The sequence below is a fragment of the Myripristis murdjan genome, chromosome 21 (genome assembly GCF_902150065.1).
Source record: "Myripristis murdjan chromosome 21, fMyrMur1.1, whole genome shotgun sequence".
In the NCBI taxonomy this organism is placed as follows: Eukaryota; Metazoa; Chordata; class Actinopteri; order Holocentriformes; family Holocentridae; genus Myripristis; species Myripristis murdjan.
Window position 1 is genome coordinate 22827634 of NC_044000.1, and position 14171 is coordinate 22841804.

At 43.3% G+C, this 14171-nt stretch overlaps 1 protein-coding gene across 1 annotated transcript in view; it reads right to left on the bottom strand.

The window, feature by feature from the left end:
* Positions 1–13661, bottom strand: part of mao (monoamine oxidase) — a 34292-nt gene extending 20631 nt beyond the window's left edge. Inside the window, exons 1-3 of the mRNA XM_030081355.1 lie at positions 13566–13661; positions 1476–1570; positions 1176–1313 (exon numbers count right to left, since the gene is read on the bottom strand). Of these exons, the coding sequence (XP_029937215.1) occupies positions 1176–1313; positions 1476–1570; positions 13566–13620 (288 nt within the window). The 5' untranslated portion in view covers positions 13621–13661. The remainder of the gene's footprint in view (positions 1–1175; positions 1314–1475; positions 1571–13565) is intronic.
* Between the last annotated feature and the right edge of the window lie 510 nt (positions 13662–14171).

A 14171-nucleotide genomic window follows, 5' to 3' on the forward strand; every position in this document is an offset into this window, starting at 1 on the left:
GAGATGTAACATCAAGAGAGTCTGTGTGCACATTCCCTGAAGCTCAACAATTTAATTAACATTTAACATTTACCGTCGTTTCCACCATAAATTTTATCAAAAGCAGGCGGGCTAAACAGCCGCCGGTTCAAGGAGCTTCTGAGTGAGTTTCGACTGAAGTACAGAGATCTGATTTGCCATTGTGAGGTGCGATGGCTGAGTCACGCTAATTTGCTCGCACAGTTAAAAAACTGAGGGAAGAAGTGAAACGATTCACGTGGATGGAGGGAAAACCTGTTGTGGAATTCAGTGAGAGCAACTGGCTGTGAGGTTTGGTCTTCATGGTGGACATTACCAAAGATTGAACTGGAGCTGAATGTCAAGCCCCACGGTCCCAACTGGCTCATCCGCTCTCTGCTTTCAAATGTGAAATCATTTGAAGTGAAATTAAAGCCGTGGCAAGTGCAACTGGAAATGGATAACAGTGTGCATTTTCCTCCACAATAAGACTCGGTTCCACACAAGACTGACTGGCCCAAACTTGAAAAACCAGCTTCAAATAGCATCATCATCATCATCATCATCATCATCACCATCATCACTACCGTCTGACATAAGACATTTTGCCAAAGAGAAGCAGCTCCAGCCATTGCATTAAGGTTAGAGTGCAGTTTGATCAATAAAAAGCATGTTATTTTAACCAATTAAATCTTTATTATTAAGATAATAATCAAGTTCTTGCAACAAATTTGAATTTGATGAATTTGTATGGTCCTCAAAGGATGTTCTAAAAATTGAAATGGCCTTTGATAGGGAGAAGATTCCCCATCCCTGTGCTATATGACGGGGACTTGTCATTATTCAATCATTTGATCATTAGTCAACCCTTGAAGAAGATTTTTAAAACTTTGCTGATGTTATCAGCAAAATATAACAGCATTTTTGCAGGATGACATTTGGATTGTATGGATACATGTGATTAGTAACCACTGATCCACCAGAGACACATGGCCTGTGGAATGAGACCATCTGCTGGAAATGGTCAGTTGTGACCAGAGATAATGTTCAAAGCCACCAGGAAACACGAATCTGTCACAGGTGGATATATACAAATATATTCAGTTAACTGCGTCTCCATGGATACCAAGTGAGGGTGGCAGTCCTCTGAAACCACATGCAGATAATGGGAGACTCACCTTGACATAGTGCACCAGGTTTTCCTGCTCGTTGACTTTGTAGGTTTTTATGCCGTATTCATTGGCCAATCGGAGGATGCGGTTCTGAGTTGGGCCAATGTACGCTCCTCCCAGATCGACATATTTTGTCTCCTTATTCTGCATAAATCATCATGAAAACACAGAAAGACGAGCATTCATGTGACAGAAGAATGCTGGAAAATGTTTTAAATAAAAGGTTAGAATTCCTTGTTCTCAAAATTCTGGTGCGGGGAAGAAAGCAACATTCACAGCATTTACTGTTGGCTCTGTTGATCTTACCCGCACAGTGAAGGTGCGTCCACCAACCCGATCCCTGGCCTCCAAAACTACAGGATTCAGGCCACTGGCTTTCAACAGCTTAGCTGCACTCAGTCCTGTAGATAGAGAGGGACAGAGGGAGAGAAAAACACTGAGGTGAGTGCACACATTGCACACTTTGTCACATGCTGTTGTATTACATGGTACATTTGCACAGAATATGTGAACAGTTGCAGGTGTGAATGTGAAGTGCTACTCTTCCATTCGTCTTCTCTTTTAACTGTAAAGACACAGACACACAAGCGACTGGAATAGGTTGGCTCACATCTTTCTTTCTTTGCTTCTTTCCCTCATTCTTTCTCTTTCTTTCTTTCCACTAGCATGGCGTAGCTTACTCAGACATTCCCACTGCCTCCATACACACTTTTGCTCAGCTTAGTAAACAAAACCAATCCCTCACCAGGGAAATACTACTGAACTGCATGTGCATTTTAAATCAAAAGCTATTGGAGATACAAGAATTTTTCTTCTTTAAAGGAGTATTTGCAGGGCCGGTTGAGTTCCTTTCAGGCAAGACAGGTGGATGGAGGGATTTTAGCTGTTTACAGAATGAGTTAAGACTCCAACTGGGAACCTTAGAAAGTTGGTGGGAGAGGTGGGAGAGGAGGGGGAGGGGAACTCCTTGCAGACGTGAGAGCGAGAGAGGAAGCACTTCCACACAAACACAAACCAGCTGACCGGCTAATCGCGGGGAAGGAGAGCAAAGAGCAGAGCAGGGCTTTCACGTTTTCCTTGAATAACTGAGAATCCATTTCAGCAACGCCGCTTTCCAACCAACTGACCTCAGGCAGTCTCTGTCATAACTTTAATTCAATAAGACATTACACAAACGCTCACAAAGGAGTGTGTGCACTGCACTCACACGTTAACACACACACAAACACACACGCAGAGGATTAGCAGCACATGGTTTGGGACTCTGTGCCCAAATACTAGTAGCACTGGACTTTGTCAGTGTAGCAGCCACTGAAGGGCTTCCCGCAGAGCACAGAAATGAGGAATGAAAGAGAAAGCCGTGTTTGTATGTAAGATAAAGAAGATTCTGTTTGCTCTATTTCAGTTCCTGTTCAAAAGCCAAGATGATACAACGCAAAAAACAAACACTGCATAGGGGGAGCTTGTTTGGAGACAGCACCGGATGGGAGAACGAAAAAAAAAAAACAGAGAGAGAGAGAGAGGGAGAGAGAGATGCCAAAAAATAAAAGATTTACAATATTCTCCTCCACGCTCAGAGCTGCGGCATCTCAACAGGCGCTCACATCTGTGCAAATGTTTTCATGGCCGTCAGCCCGCCCTCCCTCTTTCCTTTACCATCTCTGCTCCCTCCTTCCCTCTCTCCCTCCAGATCCTGCTAAGCCAGAGAGGCTGGCAGGATTTATATTAGTTTAAGCATACTTTGTCATGTATTACCCAAATTCAACCTCCCGCCCCTGTGCAAACACACCCGCCCCGCCAGGCTTTGGAGAACACATTAGGCCCGGCCAGAGGAGGCTCACAGATCAGCCCGGTTAAATTGATGTTATTAGGTGTGCTCAATTCAAAGGTCAGACTCCGTGTCGTCCAAAACAAAGAGCATCGTTCATTGTCTCCCCCGCTTGTTTATGCCTGCAGCGCTCATCAAAAAAACTCAAGTAGCTTCCTGTTGGGACGATACTTTGATCACAGAGCTTGTTTGGCTTATTTTAAGACATCATCCCTTTGTTTCTTTTTAATAAAGCCTTGTATTAGTATGGCAAATAGATATGAATGATATGATGCGATATGACGCCAACATGACTTCAAAAGGATTCAGACCGAGCATTCCTTTGTTGTGCACCTCCATTTCCCCACCATGAAATGAAGCGGAGGGGCGAAGCGCTGGGGGAAAATCAGCATGCTGAGGCCGTCCGCGTCCTGAACTTCAGCTGAGGAGAGCGGCGAAGAGGCAGATTGAAATTCAGCTCATGCAGCCCCGAAGAAGAAAGACTCGAAGAAAAAGAGAGAGAAAACGACGAGTTCGGGAGGTGCTTTTGCTGTTTTTAGGTCCGCTCAGGCTGTGGCAAGACAATGGGCCTGCACACACCGGGACTGAAGGAGAACACCTCAGCAGGAAAACATGGACGTCACGAAAACATGACATGACCTCTGTTTCTTCCCACGAGTGTCAGGTGATTGATAGTTAGCACAATAAAATGGCAAACCTGACAGACCCTTGTGGCTGAAATCTGTTGTTTGTTTTGTGCATTATGTCGTATTTGAAGATGCACATTATCCATTAAATCAGGTCTGTATAGTGACGATACCCACGGTCTTTCTAGCCACTTCACTGTCTAATAATATTCTTGCTGAAACCACAAAAAAGTGTGTTGCATTGCCTTCCTTTGTTGTTACAGTCTTCTTGCACTAGTTACATATTACTGTGGTTCGTTGTTTGTTTGGTTGATGTTTTGCAACTTCCACACTGCCGAGGTCGCTCCCCTTTTGGAAGCAACTCCTCCACCGCAGAGCCAAAAACTGTGCCAGTGTTACTGTGAACCACGCAATATGGCACACCCTTAGTTCCATGCGTTGGATACTTTATTCAAATTCTCTTTTTCACAGCATTCATGAAGCTCAAATTGCCGCTTTCTCGTTGGTGCATTCACCCTTTTTGCCGCTCTGATATTATCTCGCTCCGCGGAAGTTGCTCTTGGTCTTCGTAAAGTGCAGGAAAGTGGCAACCCAGACAACCGGTGCAAGTTTAAACAAAGAGTCAACACCGGCATGGCCCATTAGGGCTTGGGAATACAGATTATGCACGTTAGGAGTGAAAAATGTCTCTTCATGTGTTTGCCTGAGCTGAAACCATGTCGTACGTCTGCCACATATGAGCTTGACGAGGTGGCTTTTCTGTTTTCCACCCGGCCATGGTGAATGTCCCTGAAGGGATTACTATGAAGGAAAAGGTCAGCCAGCCTTTGGTGTAAACCATGTAGAATCAAAGACCTATTCAGAGGGGATGGAGATCTCTCCTCCTCCATCTATCTCTCCTCCCGTTCTGTTTCTTTTGCCACAGCCTACTGTCGGCGGTCCTGTTGTATTTATCAGGTTATCTCTGTGTTCCTGTCTTTTCTCCTCTCTGTTATCTCCTTCCTTATTTCTGCCTTGCTCCCCGCTGTCGCTCCTCTCCAGTGCAGCACCTTGGGGCTGTGGTTGACCTAATTGTCTTGTCTCTCTGTGATGTTTGCAAGGGGGGGAAAAAATACGCATCCAGACTGGCTTTTTAGTTTGCCACAGTCTGCATGTGCATGTACTGTCAGTTCATAAGAACATGGCGTTGTTTATGCTGTTAGAGCTGAAGGGGCTTGATGGTGCAGAAGAACCGGTTTGTGGCAATTCGTTCTGACTCTAACTTTTAACATAGAGCAGAGGTAGACACAATAAAATAAATATACATAATGCATCTACCCCACCTCACACATTATGCACACACAGAAGGGGACATTTACCCCTGCCACACACTGAGAAACACACACCCCGTCCACCACACACAAACATACACACACACACACACACACTCCTTTCAATCCGCTGCCCTTTGCCATGTCAATACAATGTGCTTTTTACTGACAAACAAGACAGACAGGACAGCCACAGTTTCCCTGACAACAGTAATTGTTAAGATGCAGCCACTTGGCAGGGACAAACTGTTATTTGTGTGTGTGATGGTGAGTGTGTGTGTGTGTGTGTGTGTGATGGACGGGGTGTGTGTTTATCAGTGTGTTGCAGGGGTAAATGTCCCCTTTGTTTTCAAATGGCCATTCTTTCAGTGTGAAAAGATCTGCTTAGGAGCTTTTTTCCCTGTGGTGACAGTGACATAACCAGAAGACCAGAAAAACAACAACATTAATAAACTGGAGGAATACATGTGTCTTATTTATTGACCACCTTATTTTTTTCCCAAGGGTAAAACAAACAGCACCTTGTCTGTCAAACTGTGTGTTCTTTTTCTTATAATAATTCTAGGAAACTCAAATTCTCTGATCTTTCATTTATGCTGATTAATCCACTACTGTGAGAGATTTAGCTAATGAACCAGCATACAAAGTAAAGCTGCTTGGCGTTAGTGGTGTGAATTTTTATCTAGATTGAATTTACTTAAATTCAATTCACAATTCACAAGTTGATAATTTGACTTCATAATTAATTTTTAGGAATGATTCAATTTGATTTGAGTCTATGCACCGCAGTTCAAGTCAATGATTTGATTCAGGGCTTCCGGGCAAATGTGTTATTATTTAAATGTTCAATAATGTATGACTATCCTTTTGTCTTCTGAATTATGAAAAAATCAGACGACAGATGTAAAAATGATTTATTCTTAAAAAAAAAAAAAAAAAAAAAAAAAAATGACGAGGAAAAAAAACTCAAAACATTTTTAATCAAATCAGGAATGATTCAATCCAAAGCATGTCATAATTATTTCGGCGAAACACAGAGCAATTCATTCTGTTCATTGCTTTTAGATGCAGTCCAATTGGCAAAATTCATAATCAATGCATCAGTGCAACGAATGAACTGTAACACCCTTATCATATTCAAAACACAACACAATATAGTCTTCTCACTGTAAATGAGCTGGATTAGGGAGCCAGGTTCTTCTGCTCTGATCTTTTCCTGTCTTACATCTCATGACTGAAATAATCTGCCTGACAAAGCTGTTCCTTCAAGGAATGTTACCGACCTTGATAATCTCTAAACAGTTGTGTCAGAGGTATTACCAAAGCTGCCAGCCATAAACAGCCATGCAAACCAGCTGCTGAGCCTTTCCTCTGATCTTTACCACATGACATGACACACATCCTAAATGACCCTCCTACCCTTGCCAAAGTCTGTGACTGTGAAACATCCAATCACGCTGAGTTTTTAACATCCTGTCACTTGCAAGCCATTTTCTGTCTTGGTCTCTCAAAGGTCCGTCCTGCCTGTTTTCCTGCTTGTCCCACCTGTCAGTCATCTTTCTACCGCTGATTGCTCCTGCCACTTTTGTCCCCCGGTGCTTCCCACCTCTAACAGCTCAGATCACATTAGCAGACACCCACATCGGCGGCAGATGAGAGCTGACGTGCACCTTCAGCTCGGCGTCTACCCACAACAGTCCTGGAACCGCGAGGTGCTGCAACACTCACACACACACACACATTCGGCTACTCCGGCGCGTCTGTTTTTAAGATGCATATCCTGACACCTGCAGAGTACAGTGCTGTGCGTTCATCGGGGCTGACTTGGCGGCCAGATGGAGCTCGGGGAATTTGCATTGCAGCAACACAGGATGTTTGAATGATAAAACCTAGAGATAGATGGTGGGGGGGGGGTTCATTCCAAAAAAAAAAATGTGCATTTGATTTGGAAAATAAATGTTACCTGATGTTGGCTGTCCAGTGTTTCTGGAACACAACGGTTTATATAACTCAAGATGTTACTATTTTGCGATCAAAGATATTAAGACGAATTATGACTTCTATAACAATCTGTTCATGGTTTATGTTTATGTCAGCTATCATTTTGTCAACACTGCCAGTTGCAGTTCTCCTCTATGAAAATGGTCTTAACAGATAAGGGGTAAAGTGTATTCCTATACCTTTAATATGTTACAATAATGACGTATTACTATTTGGCATATGATGTAATGCACAGCACCAGTCACTACAGAAATCTGCATTTGTCAGCTATCCAGTTCCATTTCTTTCTTATCACTGTGCCATAAAGCTGAACGTAGATACAGTAACAACTCTCAGTCACTCTTATCAGATCCCTATTCTTTCAAACAGCAAAAAAAAAAAAAGAACACAGCTTGAATTTTCCGAACACTTTCTCCTGTGAAAAGAGCTGGGGCTTCTCTGAGGAAATGTTTTACAAAACACTGAAGATTCTCCAAAAACCCTCTGACAACTGCTCTCCTTTCTTCTTATAAAATTTCAACATGAGCCAGGAGATTGTGCACGCCGCCGGGCTGTTAAAGTGACATGTCATAGCAGCGGTGAGGATCCTCCGTCTGCTGTTTTGATCAGCCAAAACAAAGTTTATACCTCCTGTTCAGAACAAACACATGACAGGAACACACACACACACACACACACAAAAAAAAAAAGAGAAAAAAAAATTCAATACCAGCCGAGCGACAAGCGAGCCACTTGAATCAGGGCCATAAAAGGCTGCGTATTGATCCAGAGGGCGAGACATTTACAAGACATGCAGCAATCACATTTCCCTGTCTCCTGTTCTCGGGGCTGAGACACTGATTGGCTGTTTAAAGGCGACAAACCGGGCAGCACTATCGAAAAAACAATTACTTGATAGCAGGTAATTCAGAGAGACAGAGGGAGAGAGTGACAGAGAGAGAGAGAGATGAGAAACAGTGTTTTCTCCTTGACTTGCCACAGAGAGAGAGAGCAAGCGATGTGTATAGATTTGATCTCAGGTTGTGTTAGAGCTGATCTATGTTTTTTTGTGTGCAACCGAGAAAGGCAGTCAGCTCTTCGGTGAGGAGTTTTATGAAGATGCATAGTGTTTTAGTCACTAGGTTCAATATTACATCGGCACAACGCTGATACAGTAATCGTCTCTTGGCTGAAGATTAGATTTCCTTATGCACCCACACTAATTGATCTATCCTCAGTCAGTTCTTTATCAATAATAGTTATCGTCATGATGATATGGGCTGTGTCGCTCAATGATTTCTCAATCATTCGACTGTCACAGCTAAACTAAAAAGCAATACACTTGGACGGCGCCTCGGCTGCTGCCAAATCATTTTGACCGATTGTTCAAACAGAACAACCCCGTGCGGAACAGAGGAGAAAAATGGGAACATTTCCCATGTTAACACCTGCGTCGAATCCCTTGCTTTATATATCATATCTTAAACAGACATAAATTAGGCCTTTCAGTTATCCAGCTGCACAAACATCTATCAGATACATGTGCTTTTCTCACAATCGCTGTCACTCTTGAGAGGATTCAAACAGCTGAGATTGCACACACTAATTTCTCACAGCCTTATCTGCCACACACCAAGACAAACACGTGCGCGTGCACATACACAGGGACACACACATGGGAAATCCATAATGATTATATTTTACTTTCTGAGCCAGTAGCTTCTCTTGTTTGCACAGCTGGACAGAGAAAGTGGTCTTTTAGGATTGCAGCGTGGTTGATCGTAATTAACAGGCTGCCAGAAAGGCTAAACATCACAGATCGCCTTCAGGGCTAGAAAAGATGTGTCTTGTGTGTCTTGTGGGAAAATCAGTAGCTCATTCTTGACTCAACAAGTGCATCTGAGTGTCCACGTCAGATGGTATGCAAGGCTTGATACAACATTGTTATAAAGGCAAATTAAAATATTTATTTATTTATTTATTTTTTCCCAGTTAGACTTTTGAATTGCCACTGTTGCATGTGTGAAATAAAGTGGACTTAAATGGACTTAATTAAATGTATATGTATGAATGTGTACAAAAGATCTGATCAAACAAAATTAAAATATAATATAAAAAATATAAATATAGTATTTAAAATATTTTAATTTTTAAAATATTTACCAGTCAGTCCTAAAGTTAGGATTGACTGCAGTCTCATATCAAATGTACGCTGAAGCACCTGATATCTGCACCTCGATAAATGCACTAGGTATTATCCTCAGTGATTGTAATGTTATGTAACTATGCATTTTTCTTACTTGTCCTAATTTCTTGGGTGTTATGTGCTGTTACACATGGATGATGCATGAAAAAGCTCAGCCCTAGCTGACAATAAAGTATAATCATCATCATCATCATCATCATCATCATAGAGGCTGCTGAAATGAATGGAATTAGTCCTGCTTCCAGGTTCATGGTGGATCACTTATACAAACTCAAAAGTTAAGGCAAAAAACTCCTTTTTGGGATGGAACTGAGGGATGAATTTCACTTTCAAAAGGCTCCTGCTGGATTACTTGGATTATTTGTCTCTGAGCTCCAATTTGAAAACGTGGTGAAGCCGCAGACTTTCAGCTGCAAGGTCGCTGCTTTAAATGAACTTGTTCTGTCAGCAGTGATGATTGGAGCAACAGAGACACTCGACAGACTGATATGACATTTGGATTTGTTTATGTGCAGAATGTGCGGTTTCAGAGAAGCTCTGAATGAAGTTGAAGCAGTGAGGGGGAGAGGTGTAGTGCAGAGGAGGAGCTTATTTGTAAGAGAAATTAAATTTAGAAAGCTTAGTAGTTGCACACAACTTTTTGCGAACATGTGGAAAAAATATGCACAGGTAAAATTTATCTGTGAGCGTAAAAGTGACATAGAGGGAGAATTTCTGAATGTCTGAGCTCAGGCTTGTTTGCAGCTGCACAAACGTTCATGTGAAGCATGGACACTCACAAACTCAATTACCTTTGAGAGAAGACTGCGAGGTTTTTTTTTTTTTTTTTTTTTTTTAAACATTCCATTAACCAGTGGAAATGAATGGATTAGGTTCTAATTTGACTATATCCAATATCAAATTATTTAATGAAAACTTAAATTTTGAGTAGATAGATTAAGTTAAGCCTAAATCTAATTGTGGCTTCTTTGCTGCTTTCTGTAGACGGATAATTAACTTTTTATGACATGAGGAGGACCACGAACTCTGTGCCAAAGTTGGATGATTTTCTGCTGATTGTTATGTCACGATGGCTTTTACTGTGCAAGATGCTTTAGCAATGTGGTGCTGTGTGCTCCTGAGTGTGCGGTGGCTAAGTGAGCTTCCCCTGTGGGAATTAATAAATTAAATTAATCAAGGAATCAAAGATTAATTGAAGAGGGAACACATGTTTCAGTGGTAAAGGAGAGCCAGTAAATCTCTTAGGTGGTCTTAAGAAGCTTGGCTCAAAGATACTTAACAGTTTATGAACATGTGTGCATTTTTGTGTGTGTGCGTGTGTGTATGTGCGTGTGTGTGCGCGCTTGTGTTGGTATGAGGGTGTGTCGGGTGGCTGTTGACCCTGGCTGGTTTCCAGACCTCTAAATACCAGCACCCTTAAACAAGAACAAAAGAGCGCAGTGGGCACACTGGCACCAAGACATGGACACACACACACACACACACACACACACATTGCAACACACCCGAAATAGCCCAAACCCAGACACGTACCCCTGCAAACTACACAGATGCTGTTTCCAGATTGCACATTTGCCAAAACATGTCATCTATAAATTATCTCTTTCCCTTTATAAACAAGGTTGAATAAACAAAACGAAGTCACGGTTGGTCCAAAAATGTGGCGCCACTTTCCCTCCACTAACAGAAACACAAACAGTAATTTGGCAAAGCCGACTTGCTGGAAAGCGCTCTCAGGAGTACTGACCCAGAATTTCTATTGAGCATGTGCAATTGCACAGTCATTTAATTTTAATGACGACTTCCCTAGGTAAAGGTCTGTGCAGAGGAGGAATCCAGCTGGGTTTATAGTCCTGTCGAATTCCCTCAATCATCGACTTCGCAGTGAGACCAGCCAAACTCCCTCAGTCTTCTCGTGCACAGCTCATTGACGAGAGCTGTGTTTCACCCAGCTGCAATCGACGCACATCTGCATTATTATGTGGAGTCAATGCAGGGGAAATAAGCCCCCCAACGACCACCCACTTCTCCACTTTGCCTGCCTCCACGTTTCTGTCCTCCATCTCAAGTTCCTCCTTCCAAACACTAATTTCCCTTTTTCTCCCTTCCCCAATTCTCACACATTTTATCTCCCTCTCTCTGTCTCCTTTCTCTGCTCTTCCTGCCCCAGTGCCCCTCATTAGAGTCTCCACTTTCACAGACGCCGTGGCAGAATTATTTACATTATTTCTGTTTTCCGCTCCTCTCCCTTCATCTCTTCCTCTTTCTCTCTCTCTCTCTCTGTCTCATTCCTTCTCCTCCCCCTCTCCTCCTCCTCTTCCTTCAGTATCCTCCCTGCTGCTGGTTTGGTAACAGGCTGTCAGAAGTGTTTAGTGTTTTCTCAGAAAGTGCTGGCTGCCCCTCGAGGGCCACAGTCCTACTGGCTGGTGGCTGGCAGGCAGGCGGTCAAATGACAATTGCATTTGCAGGCAAAACAAGAACATCAACATCTCGGGAGAGAGAGAGAGAGAGAGAGAGAAAGAGAGAGAGAGACAGAGGGAGGCGTTCTTCCTTCTCCTTGCTTCGTCTGTGCTTTGAATGGACAGTGATTGTAATATGTGGGCCTCATTGCAAGCTGGCAAAGGGCATCAGAATGAACAAACAGTGTAATTACAACCCCCTAATGTGACACAAATCGAGAAAACCACAGCAGGACAAAGCCAGGGAGGGGCTGGGGGTACCGTCTGCCAGTATGATTAAGTTAACATTTTCCTTGCAACATTTGTTTTTCCCCGTTTGACTGGTATTTGGGCTGACGCTGACCTAAATTCTTCACTGTCAGACAGATAGACAGACACGCGCTCAGTCGAACTGTCTGTCTAGTAAAAAAAAAAAAAAAAAGGGAAGCGGCTGAGTAGGGGGCAGTCAGAGGACAGAGCGGTTCAACCTGCTGTCAGGCAAAAAACATCAGTCAACACTGAACCTGTCAGGCATTTGAATCCTACAGCTGCACCTCTCACCTAAAAGCCTGGCTGCTCATCTGTTCAAGTGTCATAGCGGTCTGAGTCTGAGTGCTGCAGCAACGCACAGGGGTCATCCAGAAACAACCAGGACAATATCCTGGTGTCAGAATAGCCCTTAGGCTCTACATTGCATTCATAATGGCGTCTCTGTGTAAGATCCATCTCACTGATACGATACGTTTGCTGTAATATTTCAGATAATCAGCAGATAATAATTTTACTGCTGTAATCTGTGCATTTATTTTCCAATCCATGCCACTGTAAGAATCACAGTTTTTCCTTTATCAAATAATTCTGTTGAAGTTGCATGACTCACTAATTTTCACAAGTTTTCACTCTATGACAGCCCACGGTGATAGTTTAGATTTATGACATGTCTAAGGCAGTGTAAAGCGCAGACATGGCAGGACTTGTGGGAATGTGGCTTATCAGAGGGAAGCGGTGTGCAGTTCTGATTTGGGGGATGACATTTGTGACAGAAGTGAAACAAAGCATGGGAACAGAGTTCAGACAAATTTCCTCTTATCAAATATGGTCAGCGTTCTGTGCATGTGTTCCCCCTACAGGAATTGTACTCCTCCTTGTTCACAGGAAACGGAGTTGATAACTTCACAGCCCGCTTTCAAAAGGGCCAGCAGAGCTTCTGCTACTCCCACCTTCAACCAGGATGCACTGGCATGATACAGTGATTCTTATTAAATCCCTGGTAAGGGCTTCTGCATTTCTATTTGCTCTTTAGATGTTGGCTGGAGGCACAAGCAGCCATGCCCTTAAGTAGAAAGTATGTAGTGTGGGAACAGGCATCCCAGGATCAGGCAGAGAGACAGTTGTTTGCAACAAAGCTATTGAAGCAGTCACAGTCAAACAAATGATCGGCTGCTGAACCACAAGTTGTCTGGTGTATTTAGCTCTGCTCACCTGCATGCACTTTCCCTTACAGCAGGAAAATGTAATACCAGGTAGGTTTCTGGCTATCTAAGAGCAAACATGCAAGTCAAACATCAGTGCTGTGGCAATTGATAATGACCCTCCCTCTCCGCTATAATAAAAAGTATGATCTGACAGGTCAGCTGTTATTTAACAGGCTCTCCTATAATTATGAGGCAGTGGACCGGGGAGAGGTGGCCTCGCGGAAGAGACGTGCCCTGCAAACACGGATAAACTGGATGGTGCACCGTGGAGCAGGAAAACCCGCAGGCTGGTCTTCTGCCAACTAAAAGTCTGTGTTATTCTCAGCAGACTTCACTATAGCCCATCTGACGGCAACAATATTTGTGCGAATGTTGCTGGTGTTGTGCAACAGTTGTCTAGTCACCTCACAAAGCGCATCACCCGCTGCCGGCGGTGCGCGGCGGCGGCTCAGATTCACTCACTAGCCATAGTTTGTCTCCACCCAATTGTGCACCTTATTGAGCAAAATTAAGTTTTATGATGTTGCACCTACCTGATATTCCTCCCCCGACCACTATAACGTCGTACGTGTTGTTGGCTGCAGTCATGGTGCTGTCTGGTCTGGCTCTTCCCCTGGCCGCTGTGTCCGCTCGCCGCTGAACGCAGAGCGCACCGAAGAGCGCATCTGTATTAAAAGCGGCAGGCAGGCCCACTCCCTCCAGACTCCGCCTACCAGTAGTAGAGCACCGCACTGCTTTGTGACTCATTGTGAAATGCAAAGATCCTGCGGAGACATCGCTAGTTTCCTCCGCGTAGTGGAGCATAAAACAACAGAATAATATAGGGATTTTCACTGTTATATGCAAATGGACTGTTGTCTGGCTGAAGGTCTTTTCCAGTCAGACTGAATGCAGCATTAATATAGAGGTTGATCATAGGGGCGAAAGGAACTTTTGGGCAACTCTATAGGAGATCCACAATAAAGAGTGGCCCTAACTTTGATCAGCTGTTGATAAGCTGATAATGATATCATATACACACACAAATTAATAGGTTCTTACTTTTAAGGAAGAAGTTCCCTTTAAAAGCTTGTACTTGAAACACTATAAATCAAGTTGACTTGTGTCTGTTTTGCTTTCCCACGGTCTGAATAAGTCTT